The 25,211-nt window shown below is 37.2% G+C and overlaps 1 protein-coding gene across 1 annotated transcript in view; it reads left to right on the top strand.

The window, feature by feature from the left end:
* SHCBP1 (SHC binding and spindle associated 1) overlaps positions 1–24,003 on the top strand; it is a 28,424-nt gene extending 4,421 nt beyond the window's left edge. Inside the window, exons 4-13 of the mRNA XM_032424425.1 lie at positions 975–1,183; positions 6,552–6,644; positions 9,602–9,835; positions 9,926–10,094; positions 10,391–10,511; positions 13,545–13,676; positions 14,315–14,433; positions 20,280–20,366; positions 20,747–20,888; positions 22,664–24,003. Coding sequence (XP_032280316.1) covers positions 975–1,183; positions 6,552–6,644; positions 9,602–9,835; positions 9,926–10,094; positions 10,391–10,511; positions 13,545–13,676; positions 14,315–14,433; positions 20,280–20,366; positions 20,747–20,888; positions 22,664–22,989 — 1,632 coding nt within the window. The 3' untranslated portion in view covers positions 22,990–24,003. The remainder of the gene's footprint in view (positions 1–974; positions 1,184–6,551; positions 6,645–9,601; positions 9,836–9,925; positions 10,095–10,390; positions 10,512–13,544; positions 13,677–14,314; positions 14,434–20,279; positions 20,367–20,746; positions 20,889–22,663) is intronic.
* The last annotated feature ends 1,208 nt before the right edge of the window (positions 24,004–25,211 follow it).

Raw genomic sequence — 25,211 nt, 5'->3', positions numbered from 1 at the left:
AATCTTATTTTTCAACTGACTGGTCCTTTTACCTTAAATTTGCTTTCTAATTACAGCTGTGAATTTTTCTCAGTGTTTGTTAACTGGACCACAGAAAACCCTGTTAACCTAAAATGTTAAACCAGGGAGTGAGAATACAAGTTGTTGCTGCAGCTCTTTTAGAAATTGATATCATTTACTGCAGTGATTATGGAAGAGGCAGTGGGTTGCAGCTGTTCCTGGTGATTTAAATTTTGTATTATGTTAATATCTTTGATTGCAGTAAAGGCCTGTTAATTTGGTTACGGTAATGTTGTCATCTGTCCTGTCGGCTGTCCACGTCCAACCCCCCACCTCCACCCTGATCCACTCTCTAAAAGTTGTCAAAGTCATTGTTTTAAAAGAGAAATGTGTCATTCCTCTGCTTAAAACCTCGAATGCATTGCATTTACCAAAGCCCTGGTGTTGGCTTTGTGCCTTCTCATTGTCTAGAGAATACAAAATCCAAGCTCCTTCCAATGCCCTTTCTGTCCTGATCTCTTTGCCCTTTTCTCTCACCTCATCTCCTGCTGCCCCTCTCCCGGCCCGTTTCTTTCCTTTGGTTCCAGCAAAAAATACTGCCTGTCTGCTACTCCAGCCGCCAAGCTTTTCTCTGCCACAGGGCCTTTTCACCTTCCTGCTCTTCAGATGGCTGCTTCCCTTTCGTCCTGTACATCACAGCTAAGAAGTGACTTCTCCCGACCATCCCAGCAAAACCAGACCACCACCCCTACTGGTTATACTTTGTCACATGCTCATCACCGTCTTGTTTGTCTCCTCAGTTACAGTGTAAGCTCCATTTGGGTAAGAGCTAGGCCCTTCTTGTTTATTTTTTATATTATGGAAGAAGGCTCCCTGTTCCCATTACACACATAAAAAAAAATCAGGCTACTAGTAGTGTTTTTTAAGTATCTTAATTTTGATTTCCATGTAAGTCATATTATTTTAAATTTCAGGTCACCGATGTGGACTTTGCAGCCTTGAAGGCAGCAGTGAGGCTTGCCGACCCATATCTCTGTGAATCTCAAGTGAGCTCTTTTACCTTGGAGTGTATGAATGAGCTCCTCAATTTGAAGGAACATCGGTTGCCCCTGCAGGAGCTGTGGGTGGTGTTTGATGATTCTGGAGTATTTGACCAGACAGCTCTTGCAATTGAACATGTCAGGTAGGAAGAGAGGAGAGTTGATAAAAATAACCTCGTGGCCAGAAACTTTGGATGAAATGCAGTAATTCTGGTCTGTGTTATATACCCAGATTTAAAACTCATACTATAAAGTTGGTCATTGCAGTATTTTAAAATACTCAAAGATAGGGGAATCTTTTTTAAATTAAAAAGATTGAAAAAGCATTTTAAATTTTCATTTTGAGATAATTTCAGACTTACAGAAAAGTTGAAAAAAATACACAGAATTCCTGTATGGCTTTCATTCAGTGTCCCCAAATATTAACAAAGGATAGGGGATTCTTCATTTGGTTTGCATATGTTTAGAAACTCTTAAAAGTTGTGGATGCTAAGGTTTATGGTTGATGTACTTGAATATGAGGAGAGGAGAGAAAGTGAGGTAGGTGGTACACCATGTCTTGTGCACCGATAAAAGACACACTCCCCCCTGGCCCCCCCCCCCCCGCCCCAAGAATGTATCTGGCCAAAGAACGTGTCTTCTTAGGTCATTTTCAGGATCCTTAGGGTATATGTTCATGCCTTTCAACCTTTTTTGGCATACCTGATTTCCACTTGAACATGTGCACTCCTTGTCCTTTGAGTGAGAAGGAAAGCTCCTACCTGGATTAAGTGGTGAGCGGTTTTTTTTTTTTTAATTTTAAGTACAGTGTAGTTAACATACAGTATTATATTAGTTCCAGGTGTACAATATAGTGATTCAGCAGTTCCATACATCACCTGTGCTCATCACACAAGTGCATTCCTTAGTCCCCATCACCTATTTCACCCGTCTCCCCAACCACCTCCCCTCTGATAACCATCATCAGATAAATCTTTTGTCAGATAGTTCCTGATACAGATAGTTCTTTTGGATCTTCTGTGTTGTAAGTATATTCACTAAGGAAGGCTGACTTTTGTCTATTTAAAAATGGACTTCTATTCCTCTAGGAACTGGGAGACTGGATAATATAATGATCATATTAATAGTGTGGCATAATGTCTTATAGTTTTCAGTTTTTAAACCATTAGTTAACCTGGTTTTGCTGAGCTTAATTTGAATGCTCTACAAAGAAGCAGGATGTTTCTCGGGCCCTGCTTCCAAGATCTTATGGAAAATTTCTAATTGTATCCAAGAACTTTTAACCCTATATGTTCAGTATTAGGCCAAGCAATATAAATCTAAACAACTGGCTTTTGTCCAGAACCAGAATAATTCTCTTATGTTTCTCTCACTTGGAAAAAATCTGTCAGTTGAAACATTTGAAGGTAAAGGGATAATTGATGAGTTTAGGAAATTAAGAGTCAGGGAGCTAATCTCTAGGGGTATTGAAGTTGGTAGAAAGACTAGTATTTAGAATTAGTAATGGTATTATTTGAAGGTGAGCCTGGCTAAATTTATTCTTCATTTTGAAGGCTCAGATTCTGGTCAATGCCCAGAAAATTTCAAATTATTCAGGTTCTCATTTGTTTATTCAATGAATATTCAAGTGCTGGGTCCTGAATTGAAGGGGAGATTTGACTGGTACATGAAACTGACACAATCACCATCACCGGGGGCTGTCAATCTAAAGGTGGGAGATGAATCTTAATCACACAACGGTGTATATGTGATTGGAAACTGCAGTGAGTGCAGTGAAGAGGTAGAGTGTTCTAAGAATAGGTCACTGACTGTTACATGGTTGTCTCCTGAGGAAATGGCATTTGAACTTGGGTCTGAAGTGTTGGCAAGGTGGAAAGGGACTGTGGCAGAGGTGGGGAGGGAACAGGTTCGGGAGCTGAGTAAGTTTAAGGCGCTGAAAGGCCAGTGTGGCTGGAACACAGACAGTAATGGGGGAGGCTTAGGAAACCAGCTTATAGGTTGTCAGGAGGGAGAATATGCAGGGCTTTGTCAGCCAGTTAGTCATTTTTGTCTTTAAGAGCACTGGGGAAGCACTGAAAGGTTTTTATTCAAAGGTGAATAGGATCAGCTTTTTGTTTTAAAAGGTTCATTCTGGCTGCTGTGTGGAAAACAAATGCAGGGAGATGGACTAGGAAGACCAGGTGAGGGGCAAGAGAGTGGACGGGAGTGGGGTATGGAGAGGACACATGGAGGCTTCCCGACAGGGTAGGATGGCTGGGACTTGATGGTGGAGTGGATCTGGGGGATGAGGAGATATGAGTGGATATGGCAGAAGTCAAGGTTTCTGTCTTGAGGGAATAAACACCGGAGGAGGTGTAGATGTGAATGGTGTATGAATGTCCAGTATGGTACTGGTGAGCTTACTACTTGAGCTGGGTCTTGAAATGTAGGTATAAGCTCACCAGGTGGAGAAGATGGACAGCCTGACCAGCATGTCACACGGAGGTTTGCAAGAGCTTGTGAAATGGGAGTTGGCATGTAGGAGGTCTGAGGCAAGAGAGGAGCTCTAGAGCCAGATTGTGAACCCATGGAACACTGCCACGCTCAGGATTTTGAACTTCATTCTGAGGGCAGGAGCCAGCAGTTTTTTTAATTGAGTAAAGGCATGCTCAGGTTCATTTTTTTTAAAGATGACTCTATAGGGTACACCTGGGTGGCTCTCTTTTAAGCGTCTGTCTTTGGCTCAAGTCATGATCCAGGATTCTGGGATCGAGCCCAGTGTCAGGCTCCCTGCTCAGTGGAGAGTCTGCTTCTCCCTCCCCCTGCTCTTGTGCTCTCTCTCTCTCTCCCTCAAATTAAAAAAAAAAAAAAAAAAATCTTAAAAAAAAAGCACCAAACAACAACCGAAAAATGACTCTAGAGGATGAAGAAACTGGCAGTCCAATCTACAAGGATTAAGAGATGGCTTCATTTTCACTGCTCCTTTTCACAGCAGAACTTCTTGACAGAGTTCTGTGTAGTTTCAGTCTGCACTTCTTGGCATTCCAGTAATGCTTCTGCCCCACAGCCCCACTGAAATTGTGCTTGAGGTCACCAAAGTCCTCCACGTTCTCCTTCCCCATCACCTCTTCTCTGATCATATCTTGCTTTCCCTCTTGGTCACATTCTAGTTATTTGATCATTCCCATCTTTTTAACACACTCCCCTCCAGCTTCTTAGTCATCTTGGCCTGCTTTTCCTCTCTTGCTCAAAACTTTAAAATGTTGGAGTTACCCAGGGATCCGTCCTAGACTAGTTACCCTTCTCGCTCTTTAATCAGCCTTGGAAGCACATTAGAATCACCTGGAATTGTTATTTTATAGGAGTGTTTCTTTTTTAATCAATGTGCTTTTATTCACAATGCTCTGGTGTTCATAAACAATGCCACTGATAAATTCTCTTACCCATCGGATGGACCACTGTTACTGCCTCCCCTGGCTGCCTTTACTCATTATCGTTCTGCTGGTCAAATTTATATAAAAGACCAGGTTATTAGGATTTTATGTTAAGTGCATACAGCAATCTGCCCCACAGCATGTATAGTATTGTCCTCTTTTAATTAAAGAGAACACGTGTGTGCATGAGCGTGTGCATGCACACACACACACACCTACATATACACATGTATACACATTCATGGAGACAAAGTCTGGAAAGCATGTTTATGCCAGACTGTTGAAAACAATTCTCTCTCATAGTGGGATTACAGGTAAATTCACTTTTTTCTAAGCATTATTTGAAAAAAAAAAAAAAAGAAAAGAAACCACCCACTATTTTTGGTGGTGGCTCTTCTGATCATTATTTATAGGAGTGTTCTAACACATGAAGAAAGAATGATAGGATCAGAATATTAATATTTTACAACTTATAATAAATAAAGGTTCTAGGCAATGATCATGATTGGCTACTACATCATTGGTTAAAAACTCACAGGGGGAACTTGGTAGTGGATGTATCAGGCTGACAAACCTGAATCCAATGGTTTCTTAACCTCATCATCAGAAGAGATGACCAGGTATCATATACTTCCTGATGGAAGTACATTGTGTCTCCTTTTAAGTACCCTTGCTAAAAAAAATCTTTCCTAAAGTTGATCAAGTCTTTAGATCTTACTGTCTGTTTACCAGAAGTAAAAGAAACAGAAGAACATGTTAAATGACCCCATGGGGATGCAATCAATAAAATTCAGAGTGTGGAAAACTTAAATAAATTACAAGGAGAAAAGGAGGGGGGGGATAATCTGTAGAATAAAAGTGATTTAATTAAATGCAATGGTTGACCCTTGTTTGGATCCTTACTTGAACAAGCCAATGATAAAACAACAGCAATAATAGCCGAAGAGACAAATAGGGAAAATTCAACACTAACTGGATATTTGGATATTAAGGGAATTATGACATTTTCTTGATATAAAGATTTATTTTAAAGCTACATACTAAATTTTGTGAATGATGTTCTATGTTTGACATTTGCTTTAAAGTAATCCAGTGTTGGGACGGTGGGGGTGGGGAGCAGAGAAGTAAGTGGGTAGGGTAGAGATGAAAAAAGATTGCCTATGCACTGATAATTGTTGAAGCTGGGTGATGCATACATGGTATTCATTATACTACTTGCTTTTGTATATGTTTGAAATTTTCCGTAATAAAAATTTGTTAAATCACTTGGAGAGGTTTAAAAAAATTGAATTCTGTATCTAACCCCCAACTCCCCCAAAGACTCTTGATTTATTGGTCTGGAATAGGTTTGGGAACCAATTTTTAAAAGCTTCCAAGGGGATTCTAACATGCAGCCAGGTTTGAGACCTGCTGCTTTATATTATGTCCCTAGATGATCTCATCCGTTGCTTTAATGCCATCAATATGCTGACAACTCCCAGATTTATGTTTTTAGCCCTGACCTTTTTCCCTTGGGCTCTGGGCTTGTATATTCATCTTCACTCTTGACATCATCCACTTGGAGGTCAGATAGGCATCTCCATTCAAACATGGAGAAAACAACTCTGTTTTTAACCTAAACCTGTTTCTCTACCAGTCTTTTCTGTCTTAACAAATGGCACTACCATCCACCCAATTATAGATCGTCAATAAATCTTTTTCTTCTTTTTTTGATTTTATTTATTTATTTAGAGCACGAGCTGGTGGGGGGAGGGGCAGATGGAGAAGGAGAAGGAGACTCCCTGCTCAGTCGACCTGGGACTTGATCCCAGGTTTCTGGGATCATGACCTGAGCTGAAGGCAGACACTCAAGCAACTGAGTCACCCAGGCACCCCAATAAATAGTTCTAATTAAAGATCATAATGGAACCAGTGTTGTAGAAAAATTTCTTTAGCCAATCCATAGAAGTTCTATGACTCCTGACTATGGAGTCTAACATTTATGCAACATTGTCTACTGGAGCTGATACAGTTTTGTTTTACTCTTTAGCTTGCACCCCTCCAGAACCTTAACACTGAGCCAGTGATTGAATTTGAATGATATGAATTTCCCTTTCAGGTTTTTCTATCAAAACATTTGGAGGAGCTGGGATGAAGAAGAGGAGGATGAGTATGATTATTTTGTCAGATGTGTTGAACCTCGACTGAGATTGTAAGTATTTATTAGTGACCTTGTGCATGTTGGAAAAATTGTTGTCCATGGTTTAATTTTACCCATCTGGTGTATATATACTTCAGGGGCCCACACACAGAAGAACAGGCCACCATACAAATAGTATAACCCATTGAAAAGTTATTAAATGAAACTTGTGCAAGGGCAGAGTAACCTACTCATAGTTTATAAACTGAGTAACAGCAGAGTTCAGGGACATTGAAGTTAAATAGCTAACTGTTTTATAAGTCTAAATAAAACTCAGTTGAGCTAATGTGTTTTAAGAAAAAAGCTCTGTATTAAATTCAAAGACAGTTGTTTGAAAAATAGTGAAATTAGTTGAATTATAGAAGACTTCTTTTGCTTTAATTTTTAAAAGAGTACTTTAAAAAATATTTGGCTTTATTCTAAGTTCCTACAGTAAAACACACTAGGTTAAACTAACAGAATTATTTCAGGGTGTTTTGTCAAGTTCTTGTCCTTGAATCTTATTTGACAAATGGATGAAAATACTAAACAGTTAATATTGGTGGTGCATAAAAATTTCCTAAATACTGAAACACATTCTTTTTCTAATTTGTCATATTTTAATAGGGAAAAATGCTTACGTTATAAAAAACCTAGCTTAACCATGCAACCCAAGTAGTTGTTCTGCACTGATTTTGTTAAATGTTCATTCAGATTTCCACTAGATGGTACTCTAAGACCAGGTAATTTTTCTTGTATTCATAAGTGGTAATTTAAAGACAGTGCTGCAATAAGAAATTAGAACTTGCACTCAAAAAAAATTTTTTTTCCTCTGTGAAAGATGATTGGTTACATGAGATAAGGCAGTTACCCTTTACATTTTTGTGGAACCCAATTAGATTTAGTAAGTTTCTCTTGGTTTATATAGTAAATAATAAGTAAAAAAAATATGTGAAAAATCTGGTTAATGGTTTTACCTGATTTAGAATTATGTATGATTTCTATTTAGCCTTTCCAATTTTTCCATTGTGCATTTCCTGTTTTCCCATAGTGTATTCAATAAAATGCCAGGATTTCAATAAGCTTACATATTTTCTAGTTTTGGTACACTTGCTCTTAGAAAGCAATGATTGGTTTTGATTGAAGTGAAATGTAATGGTAGGTGAGTATTGTGTATCTAGCAAATTTGATCTTGGAAGGGACTGTATTCTGAGTTGACTGCTTTACATGTTAAAACAAGAAATGATTTACATACATACCTTGTACATCACTGGCAGGTGGGAAAGCCTAAGGGAGGAATTGTTTTCAGTTATGGAGAAGAAACTACGGTACTTGTTGGGGAAACTGGAATGTTATCAAATGTAGGCAGACTCTATAAAAGGTCCCTAGGCAAAGATAGGAGTAGTGTTATCAACAGGCAGGATTTAAAGGGAATCAAGCCATATTGTCTTGATTTTGTACTGTAAGGTAAATGTTTTTCCTTTTTAATTCAAAACACTGTGCTTCAAAGCTTACGGGTCTGAGACACAGATGTTGGTTCATTGCTTCCAGACCACAAAGTATCACTTTAATGAGAAGAAATAAGGTGATTGGCATGGATATTGGAAATGCTAAAAAACTTCTTTTAAAATTTGAGTCTTAATCTTCATAACTTAATAGACCTGATCAAGCAGTCAGTGGTTTGGTTCCCAATTGTTTGTTTGCAAAGTGGATTTCTAGAATATCTTTAAATGAGTATGGATTAACCAAAGCAGACAAAATCCATGCTTTTCAAGCTTCACCTAATTCATTTCCTTGAAAAGTGGAAAAAAATTATTTTTTATTTATTTTAAATACTGTTTGAATGTTAACTGTAATTTCATGTAAATTTGTTTAGGATGTGGTTTTGTTTTTCCCCCTATCTTATTTAGAGCATGACTAACTTGATAAAACATCATCTAAGGCAATGGTTTTCAACCTTGACTGCACATTAGAATCCCCAAGGAACTTTAAAAAAAACCTCTCTACTTCTAGAGACCAATTTAATTGGTCTGAATGGGGACCTGAGCATTTGTATTTTTAAAAGCTCCCCAGTGATTCTAATATGCAGCCAAGGTTGAAAAACTCTGGCCTCAGGCATAGCTAGTCAATACACTTTTAACTGAGAAATAAAGCAATTATTTTAAAACTATAGGTAATGACAATAAAATTGCAGTTTATTTTCAAATCCATTAATTTCACATCCATTAATGTGATTGTACTACATTCATAAATTATTTTATTGCATCTAGAAATACTTTTGGTTCTGTCTATATGTTTGAGAAGGTATATAAACTAATAATAAATTTTAAGTGCCAATAAGGTTGTCCAATACAAGGTTATTTTGTTTTAATCACTCTCTAGTTTAGTAATGGCAGCTTTATATTTTTTTTCTGAGAATCTCAAAGACTTACGTTTTTGAAACATACTGTAATAATCTTCCTAAGAGAATATTCAGCATAATTTTGTGCTGTAGTGCTTTAAATGTGAGGAAGGACTAAAGCCAATGCTTGAATCATTTTTAATTTTTGATCCTATAAATATGGTAATCTTCAACATTGTTGTGAAACTATTGGGATACGTCCCTCCCCCCCACCCCACATCCCCAGATTGCCCTCTGACATCTGCTTATTAAGAATCTAATATACGAGAACATAATTTTTTATTAAATAATGATTACAAATGGTAAAATGTGAATTTCAGTGTTTCTAAAGCACAAATGCTTGGATCTAAGGACAAAACCCAGCAACTCCCCATAACAAGAAAAGTTAGTGACCTTAATGAAGTGGTCCTTAAAACTTTCAATAGCTTCCACTTATAATAGAGTGCTATTCAGAAAGACTTTACATGTACCTGAGTTATGTACGATAAAATGCTTTTCTTTCTGGTCTTTGAGGACTAAATGGGCTGTTTTAATGATAGGAAAATGTGTCAGAAAGGCAGTGGATTTCAATTTGCTTTTAAACTTTCAGGCATTATGACATCCTTGAAGACCGAGTTCCTTCAGGACTTATTGTTGATTACCGCAATCTGTTGTCCCAATGTGAGGAGAGTTACAGGACATTTTTAAATCTGAGAAGCAGTTTGTCAAATTGTAACTCTGATTCTGAGCAGGAAAACATCTCCATGGTTGAAGGGTTAAAATTGTATTCAGAGATTGAACAGTTGAAACAAAAGCTAAAACTCATTGAGAATCCTTTGTTGAGGTATGTGTGTCTTTGTTATTCTTAGTTAGTTGGCATCTTTTCTAACCAGCTGTCTTACTAAGAACTGATGGGTCTGTTGGTTTCTCTAAGATACGTGTTTGGTTATCAGAAGAATTCGAACATCCAAGCAAAGGGCATTCGTCCAAATGGTCAGAAGGTCATGCATGTGGTCTCCTCCACCATGATGACTGGTCTGCTGCGGTCTCTGCTCAGGGACAGGCTTTGTCAGGAGCCTTGTAAGGAGGAAACAGAAATTCAGGTAAAAGGAGGTTTTTACCTCAGGTGGCTTTTTTTCTTCTAATTCACTCCGGTTTTCCTGAATCCTACAAAGCGTTTACAGGAGCTTACCAGAGTTGTTTATTTGTGAAATGGGTGGTAGTGAGAGCCCTGCCTTTCATCAGCATTAGTGACTTACCAAGCACGTGTTGATCAGGAGGAGATACTTAAGTATGCAGTTTGGGCTCCCTTTATAAAGTGAAGCAGGAGGGTACCTGGAGTGATATGTAGGTTGCCATTTTGGGGGGTGTATATTTGCAATCTGTTGTTGTTTTCTAGTTCCATAGTGACCCGTTGTCTGCTATAAATGCCTGCTATGAAGGGGACACTGTGATTGTTTGTCCTGGCCATTACATGGTACATGGCACATTCGCCATTGCTGATTCCATTGAGTTGGAAGGTGAGTCTGGGATATCCTGCAACCAAACTCTCTTGCATGATACGCTTAAGAAAACAGTAAGTCACTGATCTTGTTGGAAGCTCCAAGAATATGATTTAATCCATTTGATTTCAAATGAGTTGCCTTAAAATATTAAAAGTATTTAAAGTGTATCGGGGGGACACCTGGGTGGCTCAGTCAGTTAAGCAGCTGCCTTCGGCCCAGGTCATGATCCCAGGGTCCTGGGATCGAGTCCCACATTGGGCTCCTTGCTCAGCAGGGAACCTGCTTCTCCCTTTCTCTCCCTCTGCTTGTGCTCTCTCTGTCAAATAAATAAAATCTTAAAAAAAAAAAAAAAATAAAGTGTATGGGGGATTGACTCCATGTTTGAGCAACTTGAGGTATGATTCTTTGTATGTGTTGGGGAAAACAAGCACATAGAGAAAAAAAGACCATTAGGAAGAAGTATATTTTCTAGATTGTAGGTGGTTTATGAAGAGGAAATCTCATTTCTAGAATAAAAATTTTTCCTAGCAATATTTTTTTAGAGTTTAGTATTTTTTATTTCTTGCTTACTCTTATTTCTTATATGTTATAAATATGTTGATGCATGTTTTTTTGTTTTTTGTTTTTAAATTTAACATATTTTTGCATGGGTATAGGTCCAACTTGAAAGTGGACCAAAAATCTTTTATTAATTTTTTATTTTTTATTTTAAATTATTTTTAATTTTCTTTTTAAGAGATTTTATTTATTTGAGAGAGAATGAGAGAGAGCACAATCAAGGGGTGGGGGTCAGAGGGGGGAAGCAGACTCTACCGAGCAGGGACTCGATCCCAGAACTCCGGGATCATGACCTGAGCTGAAGGCAGATGCCAAATAGACTTAGCCACCCAGGCATCCTTATTAATTATTTAAAAGCTTGCTGAGGGGCTTTTAAAGGTGGCTCAGTTAGTTGAGTGTCTGACTTTTGGTTTTGGCTCAGGTCATGATCTCAGGGTCTTGGGATCAAACCCAGCTATGGGCTTCACGCTCTGTGGGGAGTCTGCTTTTCTCCCTCTCCCTCTGCCCTTCTCCAACTCATGCTCTTGCACTCTCTCTCTCTAGAGAAAAAAATAAATAAATAAAAGCTTGCTGAATGTCAAGTTCTACACTTCGTATCGTAACCAAAGTACTTTTGAGAACATTTATGTTGAAAGATTCTATTAAAAATAACTTTTTAGCAGTCATAATCTTATTGTACATTTAGAGTGATTCCTAAATTTAGGTTACTTTACAATTGTTCATCTTGTCCTGTGTATTTCCATAACATGTCAAATTTAGATGCACCTGTTCAACTATTTACCAAAAGAGCTTCAAGTTAGCAATAAAGCTTGTAATGCAAAAAATCGTTTATCATTTTGGGACTTGTGCAGCTGTTCACAAACTGCTTAAGCTATGTTCTTTATCTTTATCTTGTCAAAACTTCTTAATGGAAGCAAGGCTGGGAGTTTAATTTCCTGCTGTTCACTAGTACATCACCTCACCCCCTTTTTTGTTTTATGTATGTAATTTTTGTTCTTTCTCCTCTCCAATATTTGATATATAATAGATGTGTGTGTATAAATAACACATCTGCAGGATAAATCACTGCAATAAAAACACTTTACTTTTTGGCCTAGTGAAAATAGCATTGATATTATAGATTGTATGGTGGATAAGAGTTCTTCCTAGATTGGTAAGGATATTAATAATGAAATTGCCAAAGTATAATAAATAACCATATAGAATTCTGATAGTTAAGTGTAAAGATAACTAGATTTACTGACAGAAGGCATTTCTGAGAATTTGGGAAATCCTATGGTATCTCTAATGTGAATTTATGGAGTACTTGTTCATGAGTAAGATTAAAGGTTATCTGATATCTTTTCTGATCTATAGCTAACACTTATCACAGGAGGTATATAATTGAGTACCTACTGTGTGTAGGGTGTTAACAGTACTTGTAGTAGGGTTTTTCTTTCTTGTTTAGAACATATATTCACTTAAGTGATGGTTTTATGTTTTAAACTACTAAGAATATGTAGGTTGTTTATGCAGTAATCTGTTTTTTTCTCAATATGACATTTGATTTTTTAATTTTTTTGATGATAAAAAACAATGGTTATTAAAGAAAATGTTCCAACTACAGGCAGACACAAAAAGAATCAGGGAAAAAAAATACTCATAATCCAGTCATCCAGAGTCCACCACTGGCAGCATTCCCGAGTATGGAGTCCTCTTGCATTCTCCTTCAGTGCCCCTGAAAGCTTGTCTGTGTCCTTTGAGTACAACTTCACTGGTTTTGCCTTTAATGTAGTGACCGCTTTCATTTACTCAAGCAAAGACTCATCTTAGACAACGAGAGTTATTTCTTACAGCTTTGTCTGTGTGCTTTGTTTTGTGGTAAAAGTCAGGCAACTTCTCTAGTTTTCTGATATTCCAGTTTTTTGTACTCCCGTTCAGAGGTCTGGCCTGTATTATTAGTTTGGGATTTGTAGAGATCCAATGTTTTTTTATTGGTTCACAAGGTAGACCTATTTTTTCAATAATTAAAATGTTTTAAGTCAGTTTGTCACATTCTAAGTCAGTCTAAGAGACTACTAAAATTAGAAAATCTTGAGAAATACTTAGGTTTTTAAACCTAATTTATATTAGAATAATAGAATTTTAGAGTTGGGAAAAAACCTATAAGGGTTAAATGCTTTAAAGCTTTTTGAACCAGCTGTATTTAGGGTTATTTATTTTTATATAGCAGTTTTATAAGCAAATTTAGTGCTGAGTTAGTCTGAGTTGGTTGATAGGGTAGTCTTCCTGATATGGGGGCAAATTGAGGAATTGTTATTATTAAGAGCTGTATACCCTGGTTTAAATTAAACAAGATATGTGGGGAGATAATTAGATTTTATTTAAATGCAACTTGGTTGACTGGTCTCATATCATTTGGAGCCATTGAAATAGAGAAATCTATTGTAGCAGTTTTATGTTTAGACATTTCCCCTCACCCATCTTAAATGCTCTTGTTCTCTTCCTTAGGATATGGTCTACCAGATGATATTGTGATAGAAAAGAGGGGCAAAGGAGATACTTTTGTGGATTGTACAGGTGTGGATATTAAAATCTCAGGAATAAAATTTATTCAGCATGATGCTGTAGAAGGAATCTTGAGTAAGTATCTGAATATTTCCTGTATTATTTTGTTTCAGGTTTTAAAAGAAAACTTTACTTTTCCTGGAAGATGCAATTTAATAAACCACTTTTGAGTATATGGAAGGCTGATTATTTATGTACATAACATGATGACTTAGGAAGCTTACTCTAAAAAATAGTTTAGTCTGTTCTTGAAAATTTGTTAGTTTAATATTGGTTTCCTTGTGATCATTTTTTTTCTTTTAAACATTCCAATATTGTGGTCTGTGTTCTTTGTATTTGACTTAGCCCTAGACTCAATGCAGCTCTATTCACATTGTGCTGGTATTGGTTTTCTAGAATCTGTATTCCCCTTTCTTAAATTGGGTCTCCTTTTTTTCTCCCTTCCAAGATACTCATTACTTTCTCATACTTTTTTGGTAATGGAAAGTGCTTTTTAACCTGATTTTGCATTTCTGAGATCAATTCATTTGTTTTTAAGAATGCTGCTTTTAGATTTTAGTCATTATTTTGTATATTATGAATTTGTAATTCCAGTAACAAAGTTTAAATGGTAGCTAGAGAAATATTTAGACCACCTAATGTCAGCTCTAGACCATTTCTAATACTGGAAACACACATTACTTAAAGCATTTGACTGCATGTTTTCATCCTAGTCATTCACCGTGGTAAGACCACATTGGAAAACTGTGTGCTGCAGTGTGAAACTACAGGAGTCACAGTGCGAACATCAGCAGAATTTTTAATGAAGAACTCGGATTTATATGGTGCCAAGGTAAGAAAATCTCTTATCCTTTGGGGAAGTAGCTTAGGTTTAAGTTCTAAATACATAAACAAAATGTCGGACCAACATGTAAATGCAGACTCCTGTTCTCTTTCTTCAAAGCAGGTCAGACACTTTTATGTACTAAGTCAGGCAGATTTCAGTTGTATAAGGAAGAAAAATAAGAAATCTCAGTTTCTCTGTGGTAACTTTGAAAAATTTAGACCCTTCACATTTCTTAACTTTATAAATGATTTTGTAGCAATTGAAGCTCAGTTGCTTTTGTTTTTTAATTAGACTTTTTGTTTTGAGAGAATTGCTGAGATAATATGTTGTTGTAAGAAGTAATACAGAGATCCTATATGTGTATTCTGTACTAGTTTCCCCCAGTTGTAACATCTTGCAAAGCTGTAGTACAATAGCACAACAGGATAGCATCCACTCAGTCGAGTGAGTATTTCCGTCATTCCAAGGATCCTGCATATTGCCTTTTGATAGCGACATCCACTTGCTTCTCCTTCAGACTTTTTAAATCACTCTCTTCTCCATTTCTGTTATTTCACTATTTCAAGAATGTTATGTAAATGTAAATCATCATAACCTTCTGGGATTGGGTTTTTTCACTCGGCACAGTTTTCTGGAGCTTCATCCAAGTTGTAGGTACCAAGTGTTTGTTCTTTTTTATTGCTGAATAGTATTCCAGCATATGGTTGTTGCACAGTTTATTTAACTGTTCACCTGTTGAAGGATATCTGGATTGTTTCCAGGTTTTGGCTATTGTAAATCAAGCTGCAGCAAACATTTGTGCACAGGTTACTATGTGAACAGTTTTCATTTCTCTGGAGTAAATGCCGGGGAGTGTGGTTGTAGGTCACATGGTAGCTGCATCTACTATATACCCTTTTTAAAGACATGGTCAAACTTTTCCAGGGTAGTTCTATCATTTTACATTCCCATCAATGATGTTTGAATGATACAGTTTCTCCATATCTTCACCAGCATTTGGTATTTTTACTGTTTAATTTTAGCCATTCTGATAGGTGTATGGTTTTAATTTGCATTTACCTAGTGGTTAGTGATGTGGAACATTTTTTCATATGCTTACTTGCCATCCTTCTCTTCAGTGAAATGTCTATTTGTGACTTCTGCCCATTTTCTAATTAGATTATTCTTTTTTACTGTAGAGTTTTGAGAGTTCTTTTTATATTCTAGATACTAGTCCTCTGGTGGGTATTTGTTTTGCAGATTTTTTTTTTTTTTTTGAGAGAGAGAGAGAACGTGCACACACATCTGCGAGCAGGCGGGGAGGGAAGGGCAGAGAGAGAGGGAGAGAGAGAATCCCAAGTCCAGCCATGGCACCGTGTCCAGCTCAGAGCCCTACCTGGGACTTGATCCCATGACCCTGAAATCATGACCCAAGTCAAAATCAAGAGTTGGATGCTCAACCGACTGAGCCACCTAGGTGCCCCTGCAGATTTTTATGCTAGTCTATAGCTTATCTTTTCATTTTCTTCACACAGGCTTTTGTAGAGCAAAGCTTTAAATTTTGATGAAGTATAATTTATCAATTTTTCCTTGTATGGGCAGTGCTTTTGGTGTTAAGTGTAAGAACTCTTTGCCCAGCCTTAGATCGCAAAGATTTTCTGTTTTTTTTTTTTTCCTAAAAATTTTATAGTTTACATTTTACACTTAAGATCATGATCTATTTTTGAGTAAATTTTGGTGTTCATGTGAGTTTTAGGTTAAGGTTTATTTATTTGCCCATAGATCAATTGTAACCACATCATCTCTTGAAAAGCCTGTCCTTCTTCCAAGAGATTGGTTTTGCACCTTTGTCAAAAATCATCTGGGAAATTTGTGTGGGCCCATTTCTGGGTTCTCTGTTCCGTTCCACTGATCTGTGTAGCTATCCCTCCACCATAACCTGCTACTGTAAAGTCTTAAAATCTGATAGAGTGATTCCTCCCACTTTATTGGTCTTTTCTAAAATTGCTTCAGCTATTCTAGTTCCTTTGCCTTTCAATAAAAGTTTTAGAAAAATATTATCTCTATCTACAAAAAATCTAGCTGAGATTGTGATATGAATTCTAGTAAACCTATATATCAATTTGGGGAGGATGGACATCTTTTTTATGTTGAATCTTCCAATGTTGTGAACACTGTGTCTCTCCCATTTATTTACATCTTTGATTTCTTTCATCAGCATTTCTATAATTTTCAGTATACAAGTCTTGTATGTATTTTGTTAGATTTGTATGTAAATATTTCATTTTTTTAAGTGATTGTAAGTCATCTCGTGTTTTTAATTTCAATTCCATGTGTTCATTTCTACTATATAGAAACAGAATTGACTTTTGTCTTATATCATGTGACCTTCCTGACTTTGTTCTAGGAGTGTTGTTGTAGATTCCTTGGGATTTTCTATGTAGACAATCATGTCATCTGCAAATAGGGACAGTTTTATTTCTTCCTTTCTGATCTGTATGGTTTTGTTTCCTTTTTTTGCTTTACGGCACTGACTAGAACTTCTAGCACTATGTTGAATAAGAGTGGTCAGAGTGGACATCTTTACCTTGTTCTCGATATTAGGGAGAATGTATAAGTATTATACCATTAGGTACGGGGTAAGTAGGCTTTTTGTAGATATTCTTTTTTTTTTTTTTAAGATTTTATTTATTCATTTGAGAGAGAGAGAGAGAGACAGAGCACAATCCGTGGGAAAGGCAGAGGGAGAGGGAGAAGCAGGCTCCCCACTGAGCCGAGAGCCCGACATGGGGCTCAATCACAGGACCCTGAGATCATGACCTGAGCCAAAGGCAGACACTTAACCGACTGAGCCACCGAGGTGCCCTGTAGATATTTTTTATCAAGTTGAAGAAGTTCTCTATTTCTGTATTGTGAGAATTTTTATAATGAATGTGTGTTGACGTTTGTCAGATGTTTTTTCTTCATCATTTCATATGATTACATGATTTTTCTTTTTGGACAAAAGAAATGGTGGATTACATTGTTTTTTCAAATTTTGAACCAGTTTTGCATCCCTAGAATAAACACAATTTAGTCATAGTGTATATTTTTTTATATATTGCTGTATTATATTTGCTAGTATTTTGTGAGGAGTTTTTACATCTGTATTCATGAGGGATATTGAAGTTTTCTTTATTTGCACTGTCTTTGTCAAGTTTTGGTATCAGGATATTAGCTTCATAAAACAAATTTAGAAGTGTTCCCTTCACTAGCTTGCATTAATTCTTTAAATGTTTAGTAGGTTTTTCCAGTGAAACCATCTGGACCTGGAGATTTCTTTTTTGGCAGTTTTAAAATTATGAATTCAATTTCCTTAGTAGTTATAGGGCTGTTCAAATGACCTATTTTGTATGAGGTGAGTTAACAGATATGCTCATAGGCTACAGAGCCCCTGTGAGTGGGCACCAGGGTGGTGGTGAAGGGCTTTCCTGTTTGTTGGCAGTGGTAGCATGGCTTCTGGTGTTACAGGTGTTATATGCACCACCTCCCGCCCAGCCTCTTAGGCCTCACGCCAGCCTGGGGAGGCAGGTGACATCTCTTCTGCTAAGTTGTCAAGTTTACATGTTTTGAGTTGTTTGTAGTATTCCTTTAATTTTTGGATGTCTGCAGGGTCAGTGCTGCTGTCTCATTTTATTCTTGATATTGGTAAGTTTGTTATAGTCCCACAGGTCCCTGAGGCTCTATTCACTTTTCTTTTTCAGTGCATTCTCTCTCTGTTGTTCAGATTGGGTAATTTCTGTTCTGTCTTCCCAGTTCGCTGAATCTTGCTCTGTCTTTTCCTTTCTGCTGGTGAGCCCATCCACGGAGCTCTTTATTTGTTATTTTTGAGTTCTGAAATTTCCATTTGGTCCTTTATATTTTCTGTTTCTTCGCTGAGACTTTCTATTTCTGTATGTGCCTTTCATTTTTCATTTGTTTTAAGTATGTTCATAATTGCTCATTAAAGCATTTTTAACATGGCTGCTTTAAAATGATTGTCAGCTAATTCTAACATCTCTGGACATCTTGGTTTTGGCATCTATTGACCATCTTACTCAGTTTGACATCTTCCTTGCTCTTTGTATGGCAAGTGATTTTCAACTAAAACCTGGGTATTTTGTACTGTATTATGAGAGCCTGGATCTTCTGTTTTAGTGACACCACTGCAGGAAGGGATGGGGTGGAGGCCACTGCCTTGTTACTGCCAGGTGGAGGGTCATAGAAGTCCAGGTTCCCCATTTAGCCTCCATTGATACCTGGTTTGAATGGGGGAGGTGTTACTGCTGAGAGGGGTTGGAAATTCTGGTTTCTTACATGGTGTCCACTGACACTGTGGCCCACAGCAGTGGCCTTGTTACCATTGGGCAATGGTGAAAGTCCAGACTTTCTACCAGGCCTGCTCTGATACCACTCTAGTGGGGAGGGGCAGTGGCCCTTTGTTACTGTCGGGTGGGAGTGTGTAGTCTCCACTGATGCTGCTAGGGCCTTGTTATTGGCTGGTGGGTATGCACATCCTGGCTTCTTGATTGGCCTTCTCTGACACCACACCATGGGGAGAGTTGGGTGCCTGGTAACAGCCTTGAGAAGGTGGAATTCTATTCTCTCTTGGCATTTGCCAGCATGCATGGGGATGGGCCACTGTTTTTATCTTTGGTGTTTGGCTGGCATGGAGCTATAATTGTCTGAAAGTTTTCTCTCTGGGCTGCCTGGTCCTTTGGCTAGAGAGAGCAGGCTTTTCAGGAGGCTTTTCTTGTCTGTGTCTGGTGTTTATGGATTGCCAGCTTCTTCAGCCTCAAGTCTGGGGAAGAAAGCCCACTTAGCAGATCTTTTACCTAACAGAGAGTTACACTGGTGTGTGGTGGGCTATGTGGGCATATATGTTCTCGTATCCCCAAAGGGGGAATTAATAATAAGTGTTTTCTCATGGCATGTATTACTCTTAGAAAAACAACTCAATATACATGCAGTAGATGTGTTATAAATGGTTAATAGCAGCTCTTCTTCATGTGTGATATTGTGTATGAAATTATTCCAAGAAGTGATTTCTTAAATAACTATAGAGGTTTGAGTAAATTATTTTTACTTCCCAAAGTGCTTAGTATAACTTCAGGAAATAAATTATTACTGTTACTATTACTTCTTAATTGGTACCATGTGGTCCCAAGGGACAGTATGAAAGAATTGGGCCATGCATGGATCTTTCTGGTTACTTTGTATAAATGAGACACTTGAATTGGCTGCTAATTTTAACGTGTGTAGTAGTGGAGGCCATTAATTGTTTAGCTCATAGAAGTGATTTTTAAGTTATGTTGGGATGTTTTAAAACTGATGTGTTTTTAAAAATATCGGGTCTTTTTTCTATCCTTATGTTACAATATTTTACTAGACTCATACTGTTCTCCAACTAATTGACTATCTCGGAGAGGATGTTCATTTTAAATAAGTGCAAAAAAAAATTTACTAAACTCATACTGTTCTCCAACTAATTGACTGTCTCAGAGAGGATGTTCATTTTAAAAAAGTGCAAAAACAAATAATTTGTTCTTTTTCTTTGGCAGAATCAGAAAACTGACTTGTCCAGAGTGAAAGGGAGTGGGACAGTAATCAGGTGTTGATAATCTTAGCCAGTGTTTTGTATGTGTATCTGTGTATGGTTTTGAAAGTGATAAATGATAGACAACTTGCTGGAAATGGAGCAAACGGAAATGTAGGTTAGAAATATCTAATAAAACTTTCTGTAAAACACTTTATATTTGCACTGTGTTAAGGTTTAAGAAGTGATTGTAATAAACCTTCTCTTGTAGTCCTGCCTTTAAAAAACTGATTATGATACCTTAAAATGTAACTTGCAGGGTGCTGGTATAGAAATATATCCTGGGAGTAAGTGCACCTTAAGTGACAATGAAATCCATCACTGCAAGGAAGGGATACTCATTAAGGTGAGTGCACCTGCTAAAACACCCTCTTTCCGGAGGTTAGTTAGAATGGTTTCATCTAAGAAATAGTTATGTTTCATTAAATTCCCATGTTGAGTTCTATTGTTTTCTGGTTTTGAAAAGCACAAACAGTATATACATCTTAATAATGCTCTTGATATTAGTAGTTGGTGATTGAGGGTCTTTTGTGAGAATACTTTGCTGTCTATAGATCTGCAGAAATGACAGAGGAATGCTGTGTCACTCAGACTGTGCTACCACTTATTAATAAGCATAGCTTTCTCCTTTATTTTTAGAATAGCCTGAAAAAAGTTAGAAGATTTTTAAAATCAGGCTGTGTTGAATATGACAGTTCCTTAAAACATTTGTTTTCAATGTCACAGGACTTCTTAGATGAGCATTATGACATTCCCAAAATATCCATGGTGAATAATGTCATACATAATAATGAAGGTTATGGTGTTGTCTTGGTGAAACCTACAATCTTCTCTGACTTGCAGGAAAATGTCCAAGATGAAATTGAAGGTATGCTATATTTAGTGATTTTTTAAAATAAAAATCAGATTGGGCACCTGGGTGGCTCAGTTGTTAAATGTCTGCCTTCAGCTCAGGTCGTGATCACAGGGTCCTGGGATCGAGCTCCGCATCGGGCTCTCTGCTCAGTGGGAAGCCTGCTTCTCCCTCTCCCACTCCCCCCCTGCTTGTGTTCCCTCTCTCTCTGTCTCTCTCTGTCAAATAAATCTTTAAAAATAAATAAATAAAAATAAAAACCAGATCTAGTTTGCTTTATTTCAGCATTAAACTTTGATTAAGGATCTGAGTCTTCCTCTCCTTAACAAAGATCACTGGCATATGCTTGGACATGGAGGTAGAGAAGCTTGGGAAAGACTCTCAGGGTGAAAGAAACTTTCAAGGTCAACTAGTTCACCTATTCATTCAAAACCTTGGTGTGTGGTTTCTTTGGTCCCACAGTTCCCTTCATACCATGGTTGGCTTTCTGTACATTTATAGAATAAAGCTGGGCCTACGATAGCAGTGGTAGGTCCCACTGGCATTTGTTAAAGATGGAGGCAGAGAAGTGCGTGTCCCAGCTTGAGGGCTGCACTTACTGGAGGGGATCGTGGCGTTTATCTCTATTTTTTATTGGCAGAAGTAATGCCTCTCTGTCAGCTGTTTTTCTTGGCAGCAAAGCTGAGCTCATTCAGTAGGAAATTCATGACTTTCAAGCCATGACCTAGATTACTATGAAATCTCAGTCCGAGGGATTAAGCATTGGCATGGGTGAGGAAAGTAGTCCTCGTCAGCCATCAGGACCCACTCCAGTTCTCTGTGAGGTCTTTTTCTTCTCACAGTTCTGTAGGTCAGAAGTTCAGGTGGGCTTGGCTGCATTATGTACTTAGGGTCTCACAGGGTGAAATTAAGGTGAATGGGCTTTTATCTGAGAGCTCTGGGGGGAAACATCTGCTTCTGAGCTCATTCGTATTGGCAGAATCCATTTCCTTGAGGCTGTAGGAATGAGGTCTCCATTTTTTTGCTGTTGGCTGGGGATTGTTCTCAGCTTCTAGAGGCCACTGTCAGGTCCTTGCCCCATAACCTCTTTATCTCAGCAACCTTCCTTAAGAGAACCTCCCTCAAGGGAAATTTTGCTCATCCTTCAAATTTCTCATGTTTTGAATTTCTTCATGCTTTCCTCTTCTTCATCTAGCCAGAGAAAACCCTGCTTTTAAAGAGTCCATATGATTAGGTTAGGGACACCTGAATTATTTTCTTAAAGTCAGCTGATTACATGCAGAAAATCCTTTTGCCATTTAACAATCATGAAAGTAACACCGGGGATTGGGCATCATAGGAACCATCCAGAATTCTGCTCCTCTATAAACACTCATAATGCTGGCATTAGCTGCTAGAGCGGGAGTTCTTTTAGGAAGAGTGGCACTGTCTTATTAATCTTTGCATCTAGCTCCTTACACCACGCTTAGTAGGTAAATACCCAAAAAAGGTCCGTTGAGTGAATGAGATTCTAGGATAATAAGAGAAAAGAATTCAAAACTGGTAATCCTGTATGAGGGTCAGAAAGCCTTGGTACAAAGAGTAAGACAGCTGTTCATTGAGATACTTAATGGCAAAGAGTTTGTAGAATCCAGTCGGATGACAGCAGGAATCCTTGGCAGAAAACACTTGAAAGCTCTAATAGAATGTAGAAATATATATATTTTATATATATATATATATATTTTTGTTGTTGTTGTTGTTGTTGGGTTATTTTGTACATTTAACTTTGTTATAATTTGTTTCTCCAGAAAATAGAGCACTTAAAATTCCGACAAGTGAGGAGGCAGGCACAGCGGAAAGGGTGGATCTAGAAGAGTTGATTCAGTGCGCAACTGGCAAAATGGAGCTTTATGCAAGATCCAGCCTTTCTGAGCAAGTTGAAGGCAACTGTGAAATTGTAAATGAACTAGTTGCTGCCTCCACACAGAAGGGCCAGATGAAGAAGAAAAGGTTGAGTGAACTGGGGATCACACAAGCTGATGACAACTTAATGTCACAGGAGATGTTTGTTTCAATTGTGGGCAACCAGTTCAAGTGGAATGGGAAAGGGAGTTTTGGCACATTTCTTTTCTGACCACCATGATGTAAATAGATAGCAAAATATTGGATTTTGCACATGCTGTCCTGAGAATCACTGCTGCTATCATAGTTCGCTTCATGTCTGGATTTTATATTAGATAAATTTGATTGGGTTTGAGTGAAATGTACATCTATTTCTATCTGCAGGTGTTGCACGTGAAACATTCCCTCTGTATAAGAAAGGTCATAAAAACATAAAATAGAAAATATTTAAAGATTTCTTATCTAGAAAGTCTTGCTTTCTCAAACACATCATTCTGTCATATTATTAAGCCTATCAGTAACTTTCTAGTGTAAATACACTTTAACCTAGCACTTCAAAGATGAGGAAAAAAGTCAGAGAATGCAAGATGAGTGCGCAGAAATGCATTGGTGTCAAATGTGCAGGGTTCTTACACTTGTCTTTTTCTCCCAATTACAGCAAGTCTGATTTCCATGCTGCATTTGCATAATACTTGTCTTAAAATAAAAGCTTTTATGATTGGGAGGTTATCTGCATAATCAGACTTATTATTGAGAATCTGAGTGGGATGCATTTTTGTGTTGAACTATGTAATCATCAAAACAGTAATAGATAGCATGGCAGGTTTGAAACATATGAGATGTGTTATTCAGAGCCAATGCGTATGTAGAGCATTTTCACTGTTGCTGAATATGAATGATTAAAAAGAAGGTGTTTTTCTTTCACCATAACAGTATTCTGATCAAATTCAAATGTCTTACACACAGTGATTACTTTTACAATATGTATCAGCTCTGTGTTCTTGAATATTGTATTGTAAAACACAGCTTTTAAAAATATTTATATTTTTAAAAAGTATATGTGACATTAATATGCTTATTAAAATTAAAATGATAAAATAATAAATTGAATGTTGTTATATTTTTCCAGACGCATTATGGGCCATAGTGCTGTGTAGCATGTGTGGTCCTTTGGAATGCACACAAAATTTTTTATCTTTTTAGCGTTTCAGAAGGAGTATTAAATTTTTTCTTCAGTGTGGTTGTTTATTTCTTAAATTCGCATACATTATTCTTATTTTTCAGATGCTACTAAATGTGGAAGAATTTATGTTGGATATTTTGTTTGACCATTGAAAGGCATTTTTCTTTTACTCTTTTTAAATCCTGTTGCAGAGGTAATGCTAATTAATTCTGCATCAACTTGAGCCAAATACTGATTTAAAAATCACTTATTCAACTTTTTAAAAAAATCAAATTGGTTTTCCAGTCACATTTCCACTTTATCTTGGAGTTTAGATTTCATATATTGTAACTTGCTGGAGTGTCAAGAGAATGACCAGTAACAAGATAAGTAAAATTAATACCTTCTTTATTCTTTTTTAAAGCATGATAGTTTTTAGATTTCATTTCTATCTTAGTTTAAATCTAAACTTATATTAATTTTTATTCACGTGATAAGTTATTAGTGAGTAGGCCCTAAGGCATTCTTATTTATGTAGAGTACATTTTGCCTCATTTGTGAAGAGTTGAACACTTTAGGTGACTTAGTACAGGGGGTAGAGAGAGAGCTCTGGAAGGATGTGGATTTGACATTTGAGATGAAAACATTGACATGGAAGAAGGACTATCTTCAATGTTGATTGAAGTACCATATGTCCTATCCTTGTGGTCTGCTCTTAGTGTAATCTTGGAATTTATGGCAGGTAGCAAAATTTTGTACCTTGATTTGAGTATTTGAGATTCTCTAGAAGTATCTCCTTTGGTTTCTTATTCTCTTATGCCACAGATATGTACATGAATGTATTTTCATTCATTCAGCCAGAGGTCATTTACTCTCAAGTGTGGCCATCCCACTTTTCTAGGACTTCTGCCATTTCTAGTTGTAGGAGGTTGGAGAAATACCCACTTATCAGATTTGGCTCTTCGGAGGGAGGTTGAGGAAACTTACCTATAGAACTTTGATGAGTACCTAGGGGTAATCCCACTTACGTTGCTTTGTAATTCAGTTTACTCTTTTTATTTCTATTACTTTCTAGGAAAAAAATTCCATAGGCTTCTATGGAAACTGATGATTAGGCCTTGATGCAAATTTTATACCTAGCATGTAATTTTAAAACATTTTATTCTATGACTTAAAAAATTACATATATGTACAAAATTTTTAAGTTTTTTTTTTAAAGATTTTATTTATTTATTTGACAGAGGGCAAGAGAGCACAAGCAGGGGGAGCTGCAGAGGGAGAGGGAGAAGCAG

Source organism: Phoca vitulina, unplaced genomic scaffold (genome assembly GCF_004348235.1).
Source record: "Phoca vitulina isolate PV1807 unplaced genomic scaffold, GSC_HSeal_1.0 scaffold30, whole genome shotgun sequence".
Classification (NCBI taxonomy): Eukaryota; Metazoa; Chordata; class Mammalia; order Carnivora; family Phocidae; genus Phoca; species Phoca vitulina.
Note: the sequence above shows the minus strand (reverse complement) of the source record. Positions and strands in the feature narration are given on the sequence as shown.